Source organism: Chenopodium quinoa, unplaced genomic scaffold (assembly GCF_001683475.1).
Source record: "Chenopodium quinoa cultivar QQ74 unplaced genomic scaffold, ASM168347v1, whole genome shotgun sequence".
Classification (NCBI taxonomy): domain Eukaryota; kingdom Viridiplantae; phylum Streptophyta; class Magnoliopsida; order Caryophyllales; family Amaranthaceae; genus Chenopodium; species Chenopodium quinoa.
This window is the reverse complement of record NW_018743691.1, coordinates 1,362,422-1,386,271: the sequence shown is the minus strand read 5'-3', so window position 1 is coordinate 1,386,271 and position 23,850 is coordinate 1,362,422. Positions and strand designations below refer to the sequence as shown.

The following is a 23,850-nucleotide window of genomic DNA, read 5'->3' as shown; positions in this document are numbered from 1 at the left end:
ATAAAAGGAGTACGTAGTAGTACGTAGGAGAAGCTTTAGATTAGGTAGTTTTTTATTCTCTTTTCTTTTAATTTTCTTTTCTTTTCTACTTTTCATATCAAGATTTATTATTTGGTTTTCTTATTACTTTAATACCATTATTCTCTTTATCTTAATTCTTGCTTTTAATCATGCTTTCTTTAATTGCTTTGTTTAGTTTAGATTTAATTATGTGTGAGTAGTTTAATACTAGGGTTTTGGGGAATCCATAATTAATATGAAGGGATAATTTGTTATTGTTGATTATTGATATTGCATGATAATTTCTTATTGAATTGTTTTAACGCTTTACAACCATATTATGAATCGAGCAGATGTGATTTGCTTGTAAAAGTATAGCAATATTGAATTGATGAATTGAGCAGATGTTAATTTGATATTAAAGGCTATTTTCAATAGAAACTTAGATCTAGTAAATTGCGAGAGCCTGTTAGATCTATTTTGATTAATAACTTGCGAGAGCCTGTTAATCATGTTATTTGTGCAATGTTAATTATTGATTGTTATGTTTTATCCTGGAATATTAATTATTGGTGAACCTGTGACCCTAGGCCTTTTATTATTGATTTCTCCATACTCTTAATCTCCTTAGTTTAGTTCCTTTTTAATAACAACAATTTTGGTTGCTTGATAATCCAAATTATATTAATTAATTAGGAATAGAAAGACTTGTTTCCATGTGGATTCGACCCTACTTCCCTATCTACATTAGTTAGAGGATTTAGGTAATACTTTTGATTGGGTGATTACGACTTTAGCTTGTCACTCCAACCTTAATATGAGCATCCACATTAACTTTTGTGAAACCAAGTTCAGGGCACTTCCATTTTGACTCAGCAGGGGATTTAGAACAGCTAGCATGGTTAAAGACCTTACCCACATAAGTGCAATAATCATGCACCATTCAAAGAAAGCCCTCGGCAGTAGCACACACATCTAGCAACTCGTTTTCATAAGCTCTTATGTTTCTGCAGAACCACATAGCTCATGCAATAGTCATAACTCTCTAAAGAACCCCTATATCAACCTTTCCATCCATCCAAAGTAGCCACTCAAATAAAGAAGCATGCCTAAAGGAGTCGGCAATGATATCAGATAGCTCAAATTTTGCCCAGACCTGCTGAACCTCCAAGCATTCAAATAGAGCGTGAGCAATTGACTCAGATTCCAAACCACAGCTACCACACCTATTATCAGTGGCAATATGTCGACAGAACAATTCCTGTTTCACCCCCATCCTACCTTTACATGCTTTCCAAGTGAAGTGCCCAAGTTTGGGAGGCCCCCGTAGACCCCAAACAACCTTCCATACATCATTAGTATTCCCATTATCAATCTGTGAGACACCTAATTTACCCAGCCAAACTAAATACACCATTATTTGCAGGCCACCAATAACGAAAATCACTAAGTAAATTGGAAGATAAGGGAATTTGCATAATCAGCATACCTCATCAGAAAAGTATCGATGTAGCAAGGGTTCATTCCATTCTCCACACTCCAGGTTGATGAGATCAGATACACGAAGCTTGGGGTCAAAAGAAGTGTCATGGGAAGGAATAACATTCCCAGCAGGTAACCAAGTATCCAGCATACCCTTATGTCAGAACCATTCCCTACCCTTCATTTAAGGCCCTCCAGAAGTAACGATTTAGATCCCCAAAAGCTTCTCCAAGAGTAGCTTGGGTCATACCCCCTATAAGCCTCCAAAAGAGAGCTATTTTTAAAATATCGAGCCTTAAGGATAACAAGGAGCAGCGAATTCAGATTACTATATACTCTCCACATTTTCTTTGCCAACAAAGCTTGATTGAACAATTTGAGGTCTCTAAAGCCCATGTCACCCATAGCTTTCGGTCTACACAACGACTCCCAACTATGCCAATCCATTTTCCTATTTGTGTCCGATGAATTCCACCAAAACCGAGCCAATAGAGAATGGATTTCATCTATAAGGCCATCCGGGACTCTAAAAATGATCATCATATAAGTAGGAATCGCTTGAGCTATAACCTTAATCAATACCTCTTTCCCGGGTCTAGATAAAAGTTTCTTCCTCCATCCTCGAATTTTCCACCAAATTCTCTCCTTAATACTTACAAAAAGGGGCTTTTTCGACTTTCCAATAATAGTCGGTAATCCCAAGTATTTTTCATGCTTTTCAACTTCTCGCACCCCCAAAATATCAACAATCTCCTTTCGCCGATTAACACTAACACACTTACTGAAGGCAACATCTGTTTTGTCAAATTGACACTTTGTCTGGATGCCCTTTCATAATGGCTGATGATGTCAGCTATAACCGAGCATTTACTAATAGTTTTCTTCGCGAATAATAAACTGTCATTTGCAAAAAATAAATGATACACTGTGGGGGCGCCCTTGCAAATCCTCGCGGCATGAATCAAATTTTCCGAAGCAGGCTTAGATATCAGAGATGAAAATGCATCAGCAATACTAAGGAATAAGTAAGGTGACATAGGATCCCCTTGACGTAAGCCCCTCAAAGGAATAACTGAACCAAAGAAAAACCCGTTTATTTTGAAGGCAGACGAGACACTCGAGAGACAATCCATAATCCTTCGAACCCAACTATCACAGAACCCCATTTTATACATAACACGCTTGAGGGTTTTATTAGTAAAGTGGGCTTGGGTTTCTTGGCTGGCGTGAATAGTAGGGATGAGGTAGAACTTGTATTTATTTATTTATTTATTTATTTATTTATTTTTTACTTTTACGTAGAATTGTTAAAGAGAGAGTAGGGCTTGAGGGTTTTATTAGTATGGGCTTGGGTTTCCTAGTTATAATAAAACTAGGATTATTAATTGGGCTTAAATTGAGTGGGTTTTAAAAAAAGAATAGGCTTAGTAATTAATGGGTTGGACTCGCATAATAATTATGGGTAGTGAAATAATTTAATGAAATAATTTTATTATTTTTATAAACATCAAACTTATTTTCTTAAATCATAGTAAAATAAATTATGTAAGTAAAAAAGTCTTGATAGTATTCAACGTGAAATGGAAAAGTCCCTCGCCTAGGGTTGAGTAGTCCCTTCTAGGGTTCAGTAGTACGCTTGAGTTCGTGATTCCAGTGTGTTTTTTCGTGATTTTCCTTGGTTTATGATCCTTTTCATCAATTATGGCGAATGATTTAGTGAAAGATTGGGAGAAATTGAAACTTACAGATGACGAAGTTGCTGTTATTGGAGGAGAATCCCTCGAAACCGATAACGAGGGTTCGAACATTCAATTGAAATTGTCTCTTGTGGGTAAGCTATGCACTAGCAAACCCTATAACTCGGAGGCTATGAAGCGAACACTGCAAACCGTCTGGAAACTGAAAGAAGGTGTAGCAATCAGGGTTGTGGAGACAAATCTCTTCGTTTTCCAATTCTTTTGTGAGAGTGACAAAGATCGTGTGATCGAAGGATGCCCTTGGTTCTTTGATGATAAAATTTTGTTGCTTAAAGAAGTGCAGGGAGACAAGCAGCCTTCGGAGATAATATTCACTCACGCTCCTATGTGGATCCGCTTATTGGATGTGTCATTCAATAGGCGTAATAACAATACTATGTATGATGTTGGTGAATTTCTTGGTGGCTTTATCGAGCTAGATGACGAGGAACCTTTGGGATGGAGTGAGTTTGTGAGACTGAAGATTAATGTGGACATTAGAAAACCTTTGCGCAGGGGATTTAAACTTGCAATAGGTTCTGCCTCATTAAAGTGGATTGATATCAAGTACGAAAGACTTGCTGATTTCTGTTTCTTTTATGGTATGCTCGACCACATTGATCGTGACTGCCATGTTAAAGAATTAGCAAGGTCTGAGGAGGAAGAATTGGTTTTTCAGTATGGCCCTTGGCTCCGTGCAACTCCAAGAAAACGTGCTAAAATTAATCCGACTGATAAGGAAGGAACGAAGGTGGAAAGAGTCCCTAACCACCTGCCATTCTGTGAAGCCGGAGAGTTTCAATGATCCAGGCGTAATCAAACTCGGACCACCAGGGGCAGCGAGAAAAATTCTCTTTAACTCCCCGAAGCAATCTCAAGAGGGCAATGTTGTTCGCGACAAGGCCCAAGTTGTAAGGAAAGCTCGATTGGTGGCTGAAAAAACAGGTGATAATGCAACAATGGTGCTAAGGTTGAAGAGTGTTGAAGAAACTGATTTTAGCTCTGCTCCCCAGCCTATCATTGCTGACCAGGGCAAGCTACTCAAGGTTAACAATGACTTAACTCTGGAAAAGAGAACAGAACCCAGTGTTGAACCTAAGCCGAAGTATAATGGTGGAGAAGAGAATGTAGGAGTGACTCTTGAAGATCCTAATATTATCACAAAATCAGTTGCTGCTAACGCCTTCTATCAAGATGAAATAATGTAAGAAATTGAGCCTGAGGTGCAAAAAGGGGGAGGATGGAAAAGGAAGGACAGAGCAGCCATCGTTCGTAGAAAGGAGGGGTCAATTGTTCAATCTAGTGTGGCTGCCCCAGCAAACCGCAAGAGGCAAGCAGGGGATGCTCATTTGGAGGCTGTGACGGTGAAGAAGGGGAAAATTGTTGGTTCTACTACTGCCGGAGACGGTTCAAATCAAGTAGAGGGGTCTGGTCATAACCAACCCCTCGAAAAGCAATGAATACCTTATGCTGGAACGTTCGAGGTCTTGGCAACCCTCGAGCGGTTGGTGCACTTAGCAATTGGTGTGCTTCTCTTGCCCCTAATCTTGTCTTTCTTTCTGAAACTATGATTAATAAAGTTTCCTCTGAGCATGTTAAACATAGATTAGGTTTCGATTGTGCTTTTGGTGTGAGTAGTAGAGGTCTCTCTGGAGGCTTATGTTTGTACTGGAATAGTAGTTTAATTGACTTTGAGCTCATTTCTTTTTCTGATCATCACATTTGTGGCAAAGTAATACAATCAGATTTTGTGTGGTATTTCATTGGTGTCTATGGTTAGCCGGCCTCGGCCGAAAAATTCAAGACTTGGTCACTTATCCGTTCCCTTTGTGAGAATATTTGTGGCCCGATTTTAATCGCGGGTGATTTCAATGAAATTCTTAGTATGGAGGAGAAAGAAGGGGGCACTTATAATGAACGTAGAGAGGTTAATGCTTTTCGTGACGTGCTTGATGACCATGGTTTGCGTGACTTGGGTTACGAAGGCCAATAGTATACTTGGCAGAGAGGTCGTACCACAGAAACTTGTGTTCGGGAGAGGCTTGATCGTTTTTGTGGAAATGATGAATGGTTTTCTATGTTCCCTGATACATATGTTGAGCACCTTGTCCGGTTTAAATCAGATCACACCCCAATATTGGTGAGACAGAGGCGACCTAAAAGGAAGCGCAGGAGAGGGAAGAAATCTTTCAAGTTCGAAACAGCATGGCTACTCGATTCTGAATGTGAGAAGGTGGTCAAACAAACCTGGAAAGACACTGAAGGTTGCCTTATGTTAGACAGACTTGGAAGGCTACTTGGGTCATTGCGGAGTTGGAGTGGCAAAAAATTTGTTAAGTTTACTCAACAAATCGATGACTTAGAGCAGCAACTTAAGGAGGTGCAAGAGGGGGTGATGTCGGATGATAACATAAGTCGGGGGGCAGAAATTGAGAAGAAGCTTGATGGCATTTATGAGCAACAAGAGGCCTACTGGTATTTGAGATCAAGGTCGACAGAGATAAAAGACGGAGACAAAAATACAAAGTATTTCCACCATAAAGCATCCCAACGGAAAAAGAAAAACACAATTTTGGGGCTGCTTGATGAGAATGGGGAGTGGCGCACGGAAGATGAGGACATTGACACTATAGTACAAAATTACTATTCTAATCTCTTTGCAGCCGGTTTGCATTCCGAAACCTCTTGCAGCGAGGTTATTGACGCGATCACCCCCTCAATCTCTCATGAGGACAATACTCACCTTCTCCGGCCTTTCACGAAGAAGGACATCTACTCTGCTATTTGCGAGATGCACCCTTGCAAAGCTCCCGGCCCTGATGGTTTACATGCTATTTTCTACCAAAAATTCTGGCATATTATTAGGGATGATATTACTGCTATTGTGTGCAACATTCTTCGTGGTACTGTTTCTACGGCATAATTTAATTGCACAAATATTGTTTTGATTCCCAAGGTGAAAGATCCCTGAAGTATGTCTGAATTTAGGCCTATTGCTCTCTGTAATGTGCTTTACAAAATTGCCTCTAAAGCTATTGTGATGCGTCTAAAGTCTATTCTCCCGAATGCCATCTCTGAAAATCAAAGCGCCTTTGTTCCGGGTAGATTGATCACAGACAATGCTCTTGTAGCTCTGGAATTATTTCACACTATGAAGAAGAGAAACAAAGGAAGGAAAGGGATGATAGCTTTGAAATTGGACATGAGCAAGGCCTACGACAGAGTGGAATGGCCTTTTTTGGAAAAACTCCTCTTAAAAATGGGTTTTGCTGATTATTGGGTGAAGATAGTCATGAGCTTTGTCGAGACAATTTCCTATTCTTTTGTTATCAATGGAGCAGTGTGTGGTGATGTAAAGCCGTCGAGGGGTTTGAGGCAAGGCAATCCATTATCCCCGTATTTATTTATTATGGTCGCTGACGCTTTTTCAAGCCTTATTAATAAGGTTGTTTTGCAGGGTGATATTCATGGTGCTCGGGCTAGTCGGAATGGCCCAATAATATCCCATCTTTTCTTTGCTGATGATAGTTTTCTATTTGCTAGAGCCAACCGAAGAGAATGCTCGAAGATAGTTGATATACTCAACCAATACGAAGCAGCTTCCGGACAGAAAATTAATTACGAAAAATCGGAGGTCTCTTTTAGCAAAGGTGTATGTGTGTCAGCTAGACAAGAGATTATGGATTTTTTGGGCATGAGACTTGTGTATGAACATGGCAAGTATCTTGGCATTCCGACTATTATTGGAAGATCAAAGAAAGCGGTTTTTTGTGCTCTTAAAGACAGAATCTGGAAAAAGCTGCAGGGGTAGAAGGAGAAGTTGTTGTCTCGAGCCGGGAAGGAAACTCTAATCAAATCGGTCATTCAAGCAATTCCATCCTACATTATGAGGGTTTATAGAGTGCCTTGCTCCATCATTGACGATATCAGATCTCTTACTGCAAAATTTTGGTGGGGCCACTCTAATAATCGCCGTAAAGTCCATTGGGTGAATTGGGACTCCATGTGCAACCCGAAGGATGTTTGGTGGGCTAGGCTTTAGAGATATGGTTGTATTTAATGAAGCTATGCTTGGTAAACAAGCATGGAGATTAATCTCTAACCCGGAGTCTTTATTGAGCAGAGTCTTGGGTAAGAAATATTTCCCTAATTGTTCTTTCCTTGACTCTTCTCTTGGTCTTTCCTGTAGCTACTCTTGGAAGAGTATTTGGGGTGCCAAAGCTCTAGTAAAAGAAGGGCTTATTTGGCGTGTTGGAAATGGAAGTTGCATCAAGGTTTGGGATGATCCCTGGGTGGCTGATGAGAATGGCTCTAGAATTCTCTCGCCTCGCTCTGATTTGGTGGAGAATGTCAGTGATTTAATTGATTTCGAGGCAATGGATTAGAATCATGATTTACTAGCTACTATTTTTAATGATCGTGACACTAAGTGCATTCTTTCGATTCCCATTAGCCAAAGGAATCCGATTGATAGGCTCGCTTGGGCGTATTCCAATGATGGTCTTTATTCGGTGAAGACTGCCTACATGCTAGGTAAATCTTGCAACCTTGACTCATTTCACCAAGCTTGGGTAAATTTATGGAAGCTCGGGACCACTCCCAAAGTCAGACATCTACTTTGGAGGGCCTGTACCAGCTCACTGCCTGTCCGTGCTCTCTTGAAGTATAGGCATATGGCAGAAGACGACTCTTACCCTTGGTGCACGTCTGTAAGTGAAACACTATACCACTCCCTTCACTTTCCCTGCTGTTTGTGATCTTTGGAATGCTGCTAAGTGCGAAAAGATGGTGATGATTGATGATTATCCCGACTTTAAGAGCTTGATTGAAGCTTGGGGAGGCGTGGATGTCAAGACCCAACAGAGAGGAGCTGTCCTTCTTTGGCTTATTTGGGAAAGGTGCAACAATAAAAAATTTTAACAACAAGGAAACTTCCCACAGCTCTATCATTATGCGAATGTCGAACCTTGTTGATGATTATGACAGGTACAATAAGAAGATTTACGGTTGCAAGCTTCCCAAATCTCCCAAGAGCTCGAGAATCTGGCAGCCTCCATCTCAAGAGTGCATAAAAATTAACTGTGATGCAGCCTTAAATGTTGAAGGGTGGATCGGGCTAGGTGCTGTTGCCCGCAACCACTTGGGTGAGGTCTTGTTTGCTGGTGTTAGAAGGTATAAAGCTCACTGGTCTCCTCAGTTGGCAGAATGCAAAGCTGCGGTTTATGCTGTCAAATTGGCGAAGCAACATGGTCTTAAAAATGTCATCCTCGAGTCAGACAATAGCACAATTATCTCTCGTCTCACAAAGGCTTCTACCTACCTCTCTGATCTAGACTCCCTGCTTGACGATGTGCTAGATGCTTGCTTTTACTTTGATTTTATTTCCTGGTCTCATGTAAAGCGGGAAGGGAATTTTGTAGCACACCATTTAGCTCGTGTCATCCCTTATGATGTCGAGCAACAATGGTCGAATTGTTGTCCTAGTGATATATCTCCCTATGTACTAATGGACAAATTGTCCTCAGTTGAATAAATAAAATTCCCCTGCTTTGCCTCAAAAAAAAAAAATTATGTAAGTAAATAATCATAATTAAATATTCACATAAATATGTTAAAATATAATTTTAAATTTCACAAAATTACGGGTGATTACATGATAGTTTAAGTAGTTTGTTATTTGTATGAGATGTTTTGACTATAAAAATAATTTTTTGCATTAATAAATATAGGGTAAATAATAAATCAATTAATTTGTTGTTAAAAAAAATTGATAAATCAAATCTTTATAAATTTGATGTCAATATATACACTACGTACTTAATAATGCACAAAAAAAAAAAAAAAAAAAAAAAAAACTTCTATAAGCACAATTGTAATATTTTTTTTGTAAAAATAATCACAATTGTAATATATGTATATATAAATCAAATCCTTTATTGTATAATTACAATTTATTAATTAATGCACAAAAAAATGGAATAATTTTTAATTTCTTACAAATTTTATTATTGTGCAATTATTTATGAGTTACATTTCAAGGGAAATTTAAATACAGTGTTATGCATATGAAAAAAGTTTTTCAATTAAACTAAACATTAATATTAATGCATGGAGCTTTACAATTATTTATGGACTGGTATGATGTGGTGTCACATCATATGCCAAATGGCAAAATTGGTGACACATGACAAAATAGCATGTTTGGCCATTAGTTTTAATAATATATATATTGATTGATATATTGGTATTGATTGATTATTGCACCATCCAAACTTACGCTATTGTTTAAAATAAAAATTACTCGTAATATTTGTCATTTACTCATTAATCAATATAACCTAAGGTTTATTCATCATTTTCACCCAAATCCAAATAAACGAAACCAATTGGGTGTTGGTGTAGTGGTGATTGTGATTACACTTGGTAAGGAGAACTTGTGTTCGATCCCCCGCAACAACAATTGGGAGGGGAATGAAACTTAATCACCCAGAACTGATCCCCAAATCCGAATTAGCCCAAAGGGTGAACCGGGTTTTACCAAAAAATCCAAATAAAATGACCCATTTACTAGCTTAACGGACTTGCTAATAGACTCTTATCGACCTCTCTCAAAGTCTCAAACTCTCAATGGGTAAACAACCTCATTTCGATCGTTCCTGAATATGGTGTTGCACTCTGGCCAACTTACATACAACAAGAACATCGCCTCCTTCTAAGTTTCAACACTACTCCAAATTTTCATACTCATATATTGTTGAAAAGCGTTAGAAACCCTTGTTAAACCCTCATACTAGAGCAATGCTCTCACGCTTCATTGCAATCCATTCTCGGCAACTCCGACACCTTTCTATCACTCTTTCACCTCGTTCCCACCCTCCTGTTCAATCCCCTCAAGTCCCTAAATTCCAATCGACCAATTTCATCAATCACAGTCGCTATTTCTCCAGCAATGGTGAAAATGGAAATGGGGAAAAACCCACTTCAGATTTATGGAAAATCGGCTCAGAAACGAGTAATTTAGATGATTTTTTTAGTACCCATGAAGGGAATTTGACGGGGGATAAGGAGGAAGTGAGGAGAGAATCGAGGGTTTCTCAAGAACAATCATGGGTTGTTGGAGAAAGTGGGGATGGTGGTGATGGAGGTGTGTTTGATGAGTTTGGTGGGGGAGAGAGTGGTGGGGTGGGTGGTGAGAGGGTGTCGCCGTCGCCGGGGTTTCAGCCATGGAAATTAGGGGAGGAGGAGAGGGGGGAGGATCTGTTCGGGCTCGAAGGCGGTGTTCGAGGTGAGGGAAGAAGTGATGGGACTGTGGAGGAGAGGGAAATGGTGAGTGCTGCTCAGAAATTAGAGCTTGAGAAGGAAGAACAAGCTCTCATGGAAGTCCTTAAAGGTGAATTTTTTACCTTTATTTTTCAGTTGATCTGTATGATTGTATATTATTCCTTGTGTTCTATTAAAGTTTCTGTAAGTTTTTTATTTTGATGTCAAAGTGTGTTTATCAATTTCTATTACAATGTAGATACGCATACTAGATACATAGGAGGGATTGTTTCAATTTCCTGATGTCTCAATTCATCTATCCTCAATGCCTCTAATAAATGTATTCTTGTAAGGGATGTACCTGCAGCCGATAGTCGAGGTTGATAGTTAATTTGGTTATTGAAGCTTCTAAATGCAAATGATAGACCAATGCTCTGTGGAATGCCGTCAAAATTGCTGAATTATTAAAAGATGATTCCTGCTTAGGCTGTTATACACTAGATTTCGTTTAGATAAAAGTGAATCAAAACCAATTTCCGTATGCACATACGTCACCTTGTCATTTACCTGGTCGGGGAAAGAAATTCCTGATCTTAGAATATGTTGTTAAAACAATTTGATCTTGGAATATGTTGTAAAAATAATTTGATCTTGGAATACGTTGTAAAAACGATTTGGGTGGAAGGGGGGGGGGGGGAGAGGTGAAGTAGGGACTTGGTTAGGGAGGGAAAGATAATAGCTAGCACTTTCTCAAAATTTAAAAAAAAAAAAAAAAAAAAAAAAAAAAAAAAAAAAAAAGTTAGCAGGACACATTAGGGCATTGAGTGCAAAATTGAGGAATAAACTAACCAAGATTAAAGAGATTAAAGGAACTGTCTTTTCTAACAATTGAAAAATTAACACTCACTGACAATGTTCTGGCTTGGCTTATTGCTTGTTTGTTGGAACTTGTCTACCTTTTCTGTTATTTGCATCTAGTGATAGAGAGATGCCATGTAAATTGAAATTGAGGTTTTTACATCTGTGGGTTTCTTGTGTTAACAAGTAACAAACAATTTTTGTGAACTGACCTTATCTCAACACTTGGATGCATTTTGTTGTAGTTAGAAGGTTATATTAATAAAGTTGGGTGGTTCTTAAATCTTAAGAGATATATTTCATGCCAAAGTTATCTTTTTTGTTGTAGATTGAACATAACTTGGGATGATTTAGATCACCTGTACCCCTAGTTATATATGTCTTTCTGGTTCTCTTCCTGTTTCACTTTAATGCTATCTGATTTCAATGTCAAGATCTGCCATTTTGTGTCCCTATCGTCCCGCAGATTTAGAGAAGCAGCTTTTTCTGTTTTGTTGTTTATGGTATTGAAGTCTATGTTGCTTTGTTCAGGTCCAAACCGTGCTTTTGGTGATCTCGTTGCTGCATCTGGAATCACTGATGCAATGCTGGATAGCTTGATTGCCTTGAAAAATTTCCAAGATATTGATGGACTGCCTCCTTTGACACAAATAGAAGATGAGCGTTATGAAAAGACTTTTAGAAAATCATCGAGATATGAATTGGAGCTTCAGAAGCAGGAGGAAGCTGCAAAGGCAAGGGTTAGACAAGTGGATGAGAAAGGAAGAGCTTATGGGACAGGAAGGAGAAAGTGCAGTATAGCTCGAGTTTGGATTCAACCTGGCGAGGGAAGTTTTTTGATTAATGACAAGATGTTTGATGTCTATTTCCCGATGCTTGATCATCGTGCAGCTCTTCTTCGACCATTTGCTGAGACAAAGACATTAGGTCTTTGGGACATCAAATGCACTGTGAAAGGAGGTGGTACCACAGGTTAGCTTTTCTTTACCCTCTTCACCCAATTCATATGATTTGGGTTGCTTTTTAACTATGAATTAAGGAAATCTCAACACTTCATTGACCTTGTGATATCAGTATCTGAATTTAATAAGAGCTATTATTATCAAATGTACGCTGGAATATAGTGGTATAAGATTCTGCTAAAAACATGTATATGGTGGATTCCCACAATTTGATTATTGACTGTTTTAGATCAATTGATGTTTTTAGACTAGCAATTGGCTAGTAATGTGTTAGCTTTGGATCTGTATGATGTGCTTTACCTATTGAATTGGGTCTGCATAGCATATTGTCTTTTGAAATGTCCATAATCTTAAAGGTGGAGACTTTCTCAATATCATTGATATAAAATTTCATAGTTTTGGTTTGGCTTTAAAATTTAAAAGGGAACTTCAAAAGAGCTTTGAGTTTTTTCTAAAATTTAAAGATAAATGTTGCGGATGTGCTTATCTATATCTTTCTAAGGAGTTATCAATTTGATTCTTAAATAGAACTTTTCTCCCTCTATCTCATAGAAATTGTCCACCTTTTTGTTCTCTTTGGCTGATAAATGCTTATTTACCCAATTTTATTTGCTCTGGTCCCACTTATATCATACTATTTGTTAATGCCCGCTCATTGAATCTAAATATCTAACCCTTAATGACAATTTCTTTGGAATGGAATGGTGGAGGAGATGTAGATGTCACCAAGGGGATGTTGCCCCATATACAAAGGGAGGGCTAAGAATAAATTTTAATTGATTTTTCAAGAAAGTGCCTAGTATCGCCCAAAGACTAAAACTTGACCCCAGCTGTACAAAAGCCACTAAAAAGAGACTTGAATTGTTAAAGAGGGAAATATGTACCCTTACAATTGTGTTTGTTTCTTTTCATGTATTATATTGGATAAAAATATTATTAGTTGTTTAGGGCACGTTCAGCACCATTGCTGGTTTCTTGTTTTTGTTCTATAGATTTTAAAAGATATATAAGTTGTATTTTGAACTTAAAACTAGCTATACCTGTACAAATCATGTTAGTTTTGAATACTCATAACTGAAAAGTAATAATTACTTTTTTTGGTTGTCATATTTTTGTTTTTAGTTTTCAAAAAATTGAAAATTGAAAACTGGAAACAAAAAATGATGACGAACAATCTCTTAGCCAAAGGTATTTATATGTAGATGTATTCTCAAGTATCATTTGATTGAAACACCCTTTCGAAATTTGTTTTTGAAAGTCATGGAATGATAAATCATCTTTTATTGCAATGCCCACAATGTAGAAATACTACTAGAATCGTATGCTAGATTGCTAGACTGTTTCTTTGGGGGTTAAGAAGATAATAGGCAATATCTAATGCCCATTTTCATGTGTTGACTGGAAAATGAGTATGTAAGGATCAAATAAATTTCAATATAGTGGTTAGTGTTAGGCTGTGTTGTCGAAATTTTATCTATACTAATTACAGGGTTTCTTTTTATAGTCTTGCTCTGTTCTTTTATTAATTTTCTTATTTCTTTCTTCACTCTGTACCTTCTGTCTTGCCAGACAGAGTCTAGTTGGTGATGTTGACACCTTTCAACGACTGTGACAATGATTTGACTTATTATGGCTACTTCAAGTTTGCAGAAGAGTTAGTGCGGTTGGGGTCCAACTCTTAGTGCTTAAATGAATAAATATATTCTTTGATTTAAATTTAAGGTAGTGTTCATCATCCAACTCACTTGGGTACTAAGTCCACTTGTAATTGAGGGTTAGTGGTCTGTTCTTCAACCATACCAAAAGAGGAAAGAGTTCCACTTTTTGGTCATCATATGCTGGAGTATGTAATTATTTTTCTAGTATGGTTAATTTGTTACAGGGGATGATGTATCATGTGTGTTAAAAAGATAGTTTAGTATTAAATTATTAACCCTCGATATAAGCCACAATTGATGTCAATGACTAAGTAAGAACAAGAGCTATAGTTTTAGGAGATTGCTACATGATGAGTTGATGACTACACAAGAAAAGAAATTTCAATATTAATCTAATATATCAAAATATAAAAATAGATGTTATGAGTGTGTCCTGAAGGCACCTTCATATCAGGGACTTTTTTCCCCTTCAGGCTTGCCATATTATGTGGCTAGCTCTTAAAGATAGTTGCAAGTTGGCCTCAATAGACAGATTAGGATGTTATTTTCCTCTTTGGAGATAAGGATGGTCTGGTCTAGATGAGGCGACAAGGCGACGGAGGATCACTTTGTCTTGTGTTTGTTTTGTTGTAATCACATGGAATTTCTAGGGTTTGGGTTTGGCTGTAAGAGGTTTTTTGAGCGTTGTTGTTGATAATTACTTACTTTATTTACTTATAGTTCTACCCTGTTGACTTGTAACGTGTTCCATCACACAACTTTCTCCTTTATTATCAATAATTTTCTATTATTGAAGACTGTTAGAGGAATTTGATGAATTGAAAATATATCTATGGAGTCAAGCCTAACAAGATCACCCATAGTTGTGTTATTCCTTTGGTATTATCAACTAAAGAAGGTCAAAGTTGATTATGTGTTTGATGTCAAAAGTAAATGCGGTAGAATTAATAAGCAAGGGACAAGATAGTGATAATCTATGTTACTTGGATTCTTCATTATACCTTAAGTACCCGTGTCGGACTCTTGACACTCGAACACTTCATTTTAGTTCAATTATAGAATTTTTTCACTAAATAGCCGAGTAGGATACTTGGACACATATCCGTGTCGGACATGAGTACCGTAACATAGGTGTGAAAATACAATAATTGTACCATGTGCATGGTACAACCAAGTAACTTTGGACACATCTACTCATTTGGAACTCTCCTAATTGAGTAGATTAGCCAAGAGAATAGTCTTGGTTGTACCATGCACATGGTTTTACGGGTTGTTCTATAGAAATTGCTAAAACTTGAGAAATAATGAAGAACATCCAAGTATAGCTATAAGATTTGCTATGTATTGTGGTGTATGGGTATTGAGGTGTAGATGGAAAGACTATGCTGTTTGGTGCTTTTGTTTGTGTAAAACACATAAGAATATTCAGGAATAAAAAGGTTATGCATGGATGGAGTGTAGTGGTTGTGAGTAACAAGGATGGTAATAATGGTTAGTAGGAAAAGCAGCAAGTCTTAACAGCTAGCTTGCTAATTATTTACTGAATGATATTTTTTATATACTAGACTTGTAGAGTATATTAAACCAAGTATTTTACTAGTGTTGGTTATAGTATGTAATTATGTGGCGGCAGCTGATTATTTAATTGTTATTCAAATGAGGTTCTGAGGGAAGAAGGATTGATGCTGATCAGCTGATGGATATTAAAGAATGGAATTTTATTAATTATATCATTGCCTATGATCACTTTGAAGAGATGTATGTCATGCATCTAAACAAAAGGATCAAAGCAAATTTTATACAGTTATACCTAACCTGACACAGTAGTTCATTTTTTTCCCTATGAAATTTTGTCTCTCCTTGTAACATGCTGTACCTGGTTCTCTCCTATGTAGCAAGTTTTGCATGCCTCTCCATCAAATATGGTCTTCCCGTTGTCACTTAAGTAGCGAAATTATGAATGAATCACCCCTGACCGTCAGTTTCTTTCACCTCTCTCTTGATAAGTTTAGCCCTGATGCTAATTCCTCAGCTTGTAGAATATCATTGGAAAGGATGGTTTCTTAGCTCACTATTAACTGTTATGTGGCTTTGACGCTTTGCATATTAAGCACCTGAAGTGCTGGGAATAGAAGGGGAAATAACAATATCCATGCTTAAAAATAGCTACAACATTAAACATCCTAGGGTTTTGTATTTAGCCTCACTCTAAGTTTGTTTAAGATGAAGCTGAATGAAATTTTGTTGGCATTTGGCAAAATGGTAATGTTACTACTTTAGGTTATTGGAAATATTAGATCAAAATAGCTCAACTAACTTTGTATGGCTGAAGTTAGTCAAAGCACTAAAAGTAAGGGTTTAAGCAAAACAGCCTTTGTGCATCGCAGTGCAAGGCGTGCATTATCATCAAAAAGGCTGCATGCATCATCTGACCTTCACCCGCCAGGGAAAGATTATGATTTGAATTGCTGGGATAATGATTATGATTTTTCTCAACCAAATACTTAGTATGGATTGAGGTAAAAGTGTAGGCCAGGTTATATTATTGGGGCTGATTTTCTACTGTCATGTTTTTCTTAAAGTTGTTTAAGCTGGAAAGATTTGCCAAACCACACTAGCTCTGCCCCCTTAGGACATGCACAAATTCTTTATACATCTGTGCAGCGAGTATATGTGATTGATTGCCTTCCTATGTTAAGTGTTTTTAATTTTATCATGTGTAATTCGTTTTACAAAATCACTTCATAGACCAAGAGTTCTGCTGACAAAGAGTGAAAAAGTACATTTTGGGCAGAAGTTTTCCAAAGTTGTATACGATCTTGAAGACTACCCAAGTAGGGCTTATAAATTCTCTTAGGAATTAAATCTATACTGTCACCTATTATATTGGAGCAATAATCGTTTGTCTTACCATATGGGTAGAGGGCTGCACTATGCGGTGGCAAATGGAAAAATAGAGCCTTCAAGATCTTGGTGAGAGAAAGTATAAAAAAACTCTAATGGCCCATTTGGTAGGTAGTAATAAATAGTGATATTGAGAATGAAAATTTTTATGCAATATGCTCATGGTAATTCCCAAAATTCTCTTTTTCTTTATAAATTTCATTGCCATCCATCATCACTTGAGAGGTGGTACTGGGTGTGATTGTTATATATGAAGGAAAAAAATAGACTGGAATTGAGTTGCATTAATGTGTACATAAATTACACTTGAATTCATTCACAATACTATAATTTATTATTACCTACCAAATGGGCTGTTTAAGAATTACTCTTAGTCTTCTCTCCAAGTATCCAGTCACATGCTTTACTAAAATACCATGCCTCTAGTTATCCTTGAAAGGGAAATGGTATCCCCTTTCCTATGACCCTATGGAATGTGCTTGCAGATGACATTCTATTCCATGTGTGGAAGCCTTCCAAAAGGTAAGGAGCCCTTGTTCTGCTAACTGCTTAGTAAGGCATTCTAGTTTATCTTTGTGTATTAACATTTCTGAAAACAATTTTTGGTCTTCAGCAGATTATTGAAGACCTTAACCGTTCTTAGCTTTTGTTTCAACAGTGTCCTTATCCACTAGGTGACACTTTGTTGATATTATTCCCAACTCTTCACATGTTATTCCCAACTCTTCACATGTCACAAACAGCAGTTGTGTCACCACTGTTGCCAAAAATCATGACTACAATGCCATAAATCACCTGGGCTGTCAGTACATGACAACACTGCTCTCTTTATCTGAGCTCCCCTCCTTTGTTAGGTCAGCGAGAAAAACAAGTAATATTGAGAACCACTAGTGAAAAACTAATTTAAAATAGGCTTATGGAAATACAGTTGGCAAGGTGGGAAGCAGCAAAAAGTCAGTGACCAGTTAATGATTGTCGACTGTGATTAAGTAGAAGGTTCAGGAAGTTTATTATTAAGATGTTACAAGTCATATGTTTCTGTGCCACAATTTCTGGTATATTCTCTTTTAAGTCTTGACGCATGTATTCTGTTTCCCTCACAAACTCTAGTACAAGGTTTGCGGAATTTATGATTTTTTTTTTTTTTTTTTTTTTTTTTTTTTTTTTTTTGTGGGGGGGGGGGTGGAGATGGTTTGAGGAAGGGGGGAGTGTGTGGTTGAAAGGTATTGTTGGAGGGAGTATTGGTTGCAAGGGTAATGGTGGTGGTTGGGAGGTGGGATGTAAAGGAGAGGTATATTTTGTATTTTCTTGCCTTTCTTTTTATTTTCATATGATATAATCTATTTATTTAGCTTTAAGAAGACGGGAGAGGATTACTTACTGTTACCCTTCTGTCATCATTTAGGGAATTCCATAACCCAAGTATATTTATAAAAAATCAAGGTCAATTGACCACTTTGCTTAACATCAAGGTCATTCTGTAAAATTTTCTAATATAATGTACTATTCCATGTAAATGATAAAGGACTTTTAATGTCTATTGTCTATTTGTGAGTTAGTGAGAGACCAAAGGCGAGGCCGTTAGACCATCAGTTATGAGTATATTATCATTGGGAATCTTTGAGATTCATTTGAGCTCGTTTTACTTGTTGCTGTCCTTGCTCTCGTTGTTAGAGTAGTTCAGACTAACAGAGTTACAGCAGTGCTGTTGAACATGCTCGAAGGCATTTGTGATCTTGACTGTCACCTTGTTTCAGAAGGCAGAGGGATCATGGGAGCTTGGTTCACTCTTCTTTTGTTAGTTTCTTGTTTTGGTAGTGCATTAACTCAGTTAAAAATCGAAAAGTGTTATTCATGTCGGTTTGTTTTGCAATTCCTTGAGCTGGTTATGCTGATGTCATGTGCTCTATCTTTTAATAAAGCACTGGTGAAGTTCATGTCCTTTATCTGCACTGTTTTTTCCCCCACCTTTTGGACTTGTATGTTTTCTAGTTTTTGTTCCAGCAATTATTGTAGTTGAATTTTCAATTTTGAGTGTTTAGTTTTCGTTTTGACTGAAGTGTGAACGACAGCTGCTTATTAAAGCAGCACTCTAGCAATAAACTATATGTTGGCTGCTTGTTTCTGACATGTATTCCCATTTCCCAGTTCCATTTCAATTGGAAAATTATCTAAATACTTCGCATGAACTTGTCTAAAGTCTAAACCTATGTTAGCTGTGAATCGAACTTGGGTAGCCTTATCTAAACTCAAATGAATTCAATGGAACTTGTAGAACCTTTGTTTTACACTTTTACTTGATTTCCCCTGAACTTAATTGGCTAAGTAGAAAAAAAACTAATTCTAAATTAATATTTGGTCTGAAACAGGTCAAGTTGATGCAATTCGTTTAGGGATTAGCAGAGCATTGCAATGTTGGGAACCTGGGTTGCGACCTCCACTAAGAGAAGGTATAGAATCCTAGTCACTTGCAAAGCATTTCTAACCTATTACATTATTATTTTGGCATTGTATTCTTATTCTGCAGTTTTCATTGCCTAACAATCTAATGATTCTTTGCATCACAATTCAGCTGGGTTTTTGACAAGAGATCCTAGAGTCGTGGAGCGTAAAAAGCCCGGTAAAGCTAAAGCAAGAAAGAGCTTCCAATGGGTCAAGCGTTAACATGTATCACTTCACAACACCCTCAGTTATTATTTTTGTCGTAGGGGGGAATCTATTCGCCCCATGGATGTCGTAACTCCATAGATCAGAAGTAGTTACATCATTTTACTGGAAACGCGATTCTGGAAAACTGTTGACGCAGAATTTATCCCTTTTTTCATTACCTGGATCCTTTTTCGTGGTCAAAAGAACAACATAATTTTATATTTTCGGGTCCCTCAAACGATGATTTAATCTTAAATGTTCAGTTAAAGACTCCCATAAAACACGGCTGCATTGCATGCACATTGCACAGCCGTTTAGTGTACACAAAGGCCAAAAGGCAGAAAAAAGTGTGATGATATGTGCTTATTCTTTTGCGTTACAAAGATAATGATGGAAATATTCCTGAAAATGACATTTTTGAATTGGTGATATTAATGGTACATGTAATTTAATTGCATAGATTATACGGCTATTTTGGGTGGAGTATAATTTATGTAAGGACTATTTCGTTTAGTTGATTATTCTCCATGCAATTAATGAATCGACCCTTCTAACGGGACAACCTGAAAAAGAGAGAGAACATTTATCATTGGAATCAAGATTAATTATCCCCAAATTCTTTTGAACAAACTTTTGTCAGCTTCCCTCAAAAAAAATAAAAATAAAATAAAAATAAATAAATAAAAATTTGTCAGCTAAATTATTTTTTAGCATTTAAACAGGCTGATTCGATAGTCAATGTATACGTGATAATATATTTAGAAAATACTCGTATGATTAAAAAAAAATATACTACCTCCGTCTACGAAAGAACGATCCATTTGATCTAATTTTAGTCTAAAAAAGAATGACCCATTTGCATTAAAATACCCACCAATTTATAACAATATTTGTGTAAAATTAGCTTCTCCATATAAAAATTTGATTTTGCATGTAATTTTATTACTTTATCTCTCTATTACTTTACAAGCGTCATGTAAATTTATCTTTTCAATATACTTTTACTTTTTTTATTTAACTTTCTTAATACCCACGTAATCAACCCAAATGGGTCGTTCTTTCAGGGACGGGGGGAGTATATATTATGAAAATGTGTTTTATACTCCATATATTTTCAGAGTAATTATTATTGTTACTCTGTATTTTTTACTTTTTTTGACATCAAACAATTGATTTATTTTGTTTAAAAAAAATGATTTATTTATTTCTTTTGAAAAAAAAAATGTTTTTCAAAATTCATCTTAAGCTCATCAAACGCCACTCAATCTTTGTACTTGTATTTATTTTCTGAATTACCATAAGTGTGATTTTTAATGAGCATGATGTGATTGGGAGTAACAATGTAGATTAGACTAGTAAAATCTTTGAAAAATAAGAATTTTTTTTTTTACCTATTTTTTGAATTACGGAAATGAATGACATTAATACCTATTTTTAAATAATAAAAAAAATAAAAAATGACAATACAATAAACAATTATTTTACTTTCCATTTTTTAGGGAAATCACATTACATTCAAATAAGTTTAAACAAATTTATCAACCCTACAAGGCTACATAGAAAACATCAAACTTATGAACATCAAACTAAGTTTTTATTTGCTGTCAAATAAAAAAAGAAAGTTATTTGTTTTTAAAATTATAATATCTTTATATCATTTTGTATCCAGATATTACGTAGTACTCCGTTGATTCAAATCCAGATATTATTTTGTTAACCGATATTTTTTTCCTTATTTTCTGGAATAAATTGTGCCCAACACAAGTCCCACAACAAAACCCCTCAAAACGCAGCGTTTCAACATCCATAATCCTTCCCCTGACCCAAATACGCCTCGTTTCAAAAACAAATTTGAGTTCCCTCCTCTACAGCCGAACACCACCACTCACTCCTCTCTTATCATCCCTTCTCTCTCAAAACCCTAGCCCGCCATAACCAATCCTTCACTTTCTCTCTCTTCACTTTCTCTCTCCTCCAAAACTCCAACCTTTCATCAATGGCGTCAACAGCTTTAAGCTCACCATCTCTCCAAAACCCCACTTTTCTCTCTCCTCACCCTTCTTCTCTCTCCTCTAAAACCCTCTCAAAACCCTGTTTTCCCCCCTTTTCACCTCCCCAAAAACCCACCTCCCTCAAATCCTCCATTAACCCTATTTCCCCCTTTTTCTCCCCCAAAAATCAACACCCAGATAACGACGACAAATTCATCGATGTCTCCGATGACAAACCCCGCGAAGAATGCGGCGTTGTCGGAATATACGGCGACTCCGAGGCGTCTCGTCTCTGTTACTTAGCGTTGCATGCTTTACAACATCGTGGGCAAGAAGGTGCTGGAATCGTCACTGTAAACGACGGCGTTTTGCAGAGTATTACTGGAGTTGGGTTAGTTTCAGAGGTTTTCAATGAAACCAAACTTGACCAGTTACCGGGAAAATCAACGATTGGACATGTTCGATATTCAACTGCTGGGTCTTCTATGCTTAAGAATGTTCAACCTTTTGTTGCCGGTTACCGGTTCGGCTCAGTGGGTGTTGCTCATAATGGTAATTTAGTTAATTATAAAGCATTGAGACAAAATCTTGAAGAAAATGGTTCAATTTTTAATACTAGTTCTGATACTGAAGTAGTTCTTCATTTGATTGCTATTTCTAAAGCTAGACCCTTTTTTTTGAGGATTGTTGATGCTTGTGAACAGTTAGAAGGGGCTTATAGTATGGTGTTTTTGACAGAGGATAAGCTGGTGGCGGTTCGAGACCCGTTCGGGTTTCGGCCGCTTGTGATGGGTAGGAGGAGTAATGGGGCTGTTGTTTTTGCTTCTGAGACATGTGCACTTGATTTAATTGAGGCTACTTATGAGAGGGAAGTGTATCCTGGTGAGGTTTTAGTTGTGGACAAAGATGGGGTTCAGTCATTGTGTTTGATGCCTCATCCTGTGTCCAAGCAGTGTATTTTCGAGCACATTTACTTTTCGTTGCCGAATTCGATTGTTTTTGGTAGGTCTGTGTATGAGTCTAGGCGGGCATTTGGTATAATCTTGGCTACTGAATCGCCGGTTGAGTGTGATGTTGTCATTGCTGTGCCTGATTCTGGTGTTGTTGCTGCTCTTGGGTATGCTGAGAAAGCCGGTGTGCCGTTTCAGCAGGGTTTGATTAGGTCTCATTATGTTGGTAGAACTTTTATTGAGCCTTCCCAGAGGATTAGGGACTTTGGTGTGAAGCTTAAGTTGGCACCAGTGAAGGCTGTTTTGGAGGGGAAGAGGGTTGTGGTTGTGGATGACTCGATTGTTAGGGGAACTACATCATCGAAAATAGTTCGATTGATCAAGGAGGCTGGTGCAAAAGAGGTACATATGAGGATTGCTTGCCCGCCCATCATTGGTTCTTGCTATTATGGTGTGGATACTCCTAGTTCCGAAGAGCTCATCTCAAATAGGTTGGATGTGGAGCAAATTAGGGAGTACATTGGGTCTGATTCGCTTGCCTTTTTGTCTATTGATAGCTTGAGGAGAATGTTGGGTAACGATTCACCCAGCTTTTGCTATGCTTGTTTTTCAGGGGAGTACCCTGTTGAGCCCAAGGAGGGAAAAATAAAAAGTATTGGTGATTTTGTTGACGATGGCTTGACTGGAGTTCTCGATTCCATTGATGGTGCTTGGGTTCAAGGGCCTAGGCATAAATACTAAGTACTCGTATTTGTAACCGTTTCAGATAATTATCTATCCATGATTGTCTTACCCCTCTTCCCCTCCCTTTCCCCAACTTTTCTTAGGAGCGTACAGAAATTGGATGTAGGATCAATTAATTTGTTGCGAAAGATAATGAAGAATGACTCCAAGATGCAGAAGACTAGAAAAGGCGCGTTCTGAGCTTCGTCTCAGAAGTAGTTCTGATTTAAGGACTGTTGTTACTATAGATTTTGCATTTTGACAATTTTGATTTTTATGTCCTCTTGTACTCTTGCTTCCATGATATACAAGGTTTCTTGATCTGGATACATTTTAATTTGACTGATTTTGTTTAGCGAATATTGCTGAGAAACTTCCCTGCACCTTAGCAGCTTTGCCTCCATCCTCCCTTTCCGGTGATGAACAAGGCTAGTTTTAAGTCCTCAAAAACACATGTGGAGTGTGTAGATGCCATTGCTTTAGCGATGGCTTTTCATAATGGCTTGACTCATTTATTGACCGTGCTAGTTTCCCTGGCTAGCTTAAAATCCAAGGTTGTCGTTGATATTGATTATTGAATTTAGTTGAAGAAGATTAATTGAAAAATAGTACTATTGTTGATGTCAATGTGTTTTGATTTTCTACTATTAGGTCTATTACCATGAAAGTCCCGTGTC

General features: G+C 37.3%; 3 protein-coding genes across 3 annotated transcripts; all 3 read left to right on the top strand.

Moving 5' to 3' along the window:
• Positions 1–8,003: 8,003 nt before the first annotated feature.
• Positions 8,004–8,751, top strand: LOC110683854. Its single transcript, XM_021860263.1, has 2 exons — positions 8,004–8,116; positions 8,205–8,751. The coding sequence occupies exons 1-2, from the start codon at positions 8,004–8,006 to the stop codon at positions 8,749–8,751; spliced, it is 660 nt and encodes a 219-aa protein (XP_021715955.1).
• A 1,070-nt stretch (positions 8,752–9,821) lies between these two features.
• LOC110683715 (28S ribosomal protein S9, mitochondrial-like) lies at positions 9,822–20,196 on the top strand. The gene is made up of 4 exons (XM_021860109.1): positions 9,822–10,608; positions 11,868–12,308; positions 19,230–19,310; positions 19,433–20,196. The coding sequence occupies exons 1-4, from the start codon at positions 10,017–10,019 to the stop codon at positions 19,522–19,524; spliced, it is 1,206 nt and encodes a 401-aa protein (XP_021715801.1). The 5' UTR covers positions 9,822–10,016; the 3' UTR covers positions 19,525–20,196.
• Positions 20,197–21,262: 1,066 nt separating this feature from the next.
• LOC110683714 (amidophosphoribosyltransferase, chloroplastic-like) lies at positions 21,263–23,515 on the top strand. The gene has a single exon (XM_021860108.1). It carries the CDS (start codon positions 21,506–21,508, stop codon positions 23,189–23,191), a length of 1,686 nt encoding a protein of 561 aa, XP_021715800.1. The 5' UTR covers positions 21,263–21,505; the 3' UTR covers positions 23,192–23,515.
• Positions 23,516–23,850: the final 335 nt, after the last annotated feature.

Bases quoted from the DNA above. Each gene is read 5' to 3' on its own strand.
- LOC110683854 (XM_021860263.1), top strand. From the start codon at position 8,004: ATGGTGATGATTGATGATTATCCCGACTTTAAGAGCTTGATTGAAGCT. The intron at 8,117-8,204 runs GTGCAACAATAA...TGATTATGACAG, and splicing joins CTTTGGCTTATTTGGGAAAG to GTACAATAAGAAGATTTACG.
- LOC110683715 (XM_021860109.1), top strand. From the start codon at position 10,017: ATGCTCTCACGCTTCATTGCAATCCATTCTCGGCAACTCCGACACCTT. The intron at 10,609-11,867 runs GTGAATTTTTTA...TGCTTTGTTCAG, and splicing joins TCTCATGGAAGTCCTTAAAG to GTCCAAACCGTGCTTTTGGT. The intron at 19,311-19,432 runs GTATAGAATCCT...ATCACAATTCAG, and splicing joins GCGACCTCCACTAAGAGAAG to CTGGGTTTTTGACAAGAGAT.
- LOC110683714 (XM_021860108.1), top strand. From the start codon at position 21,506: ATGGCGTCAACAGCTTTAAGCTCACCATCTCTCCAAAACCCCACTTTT.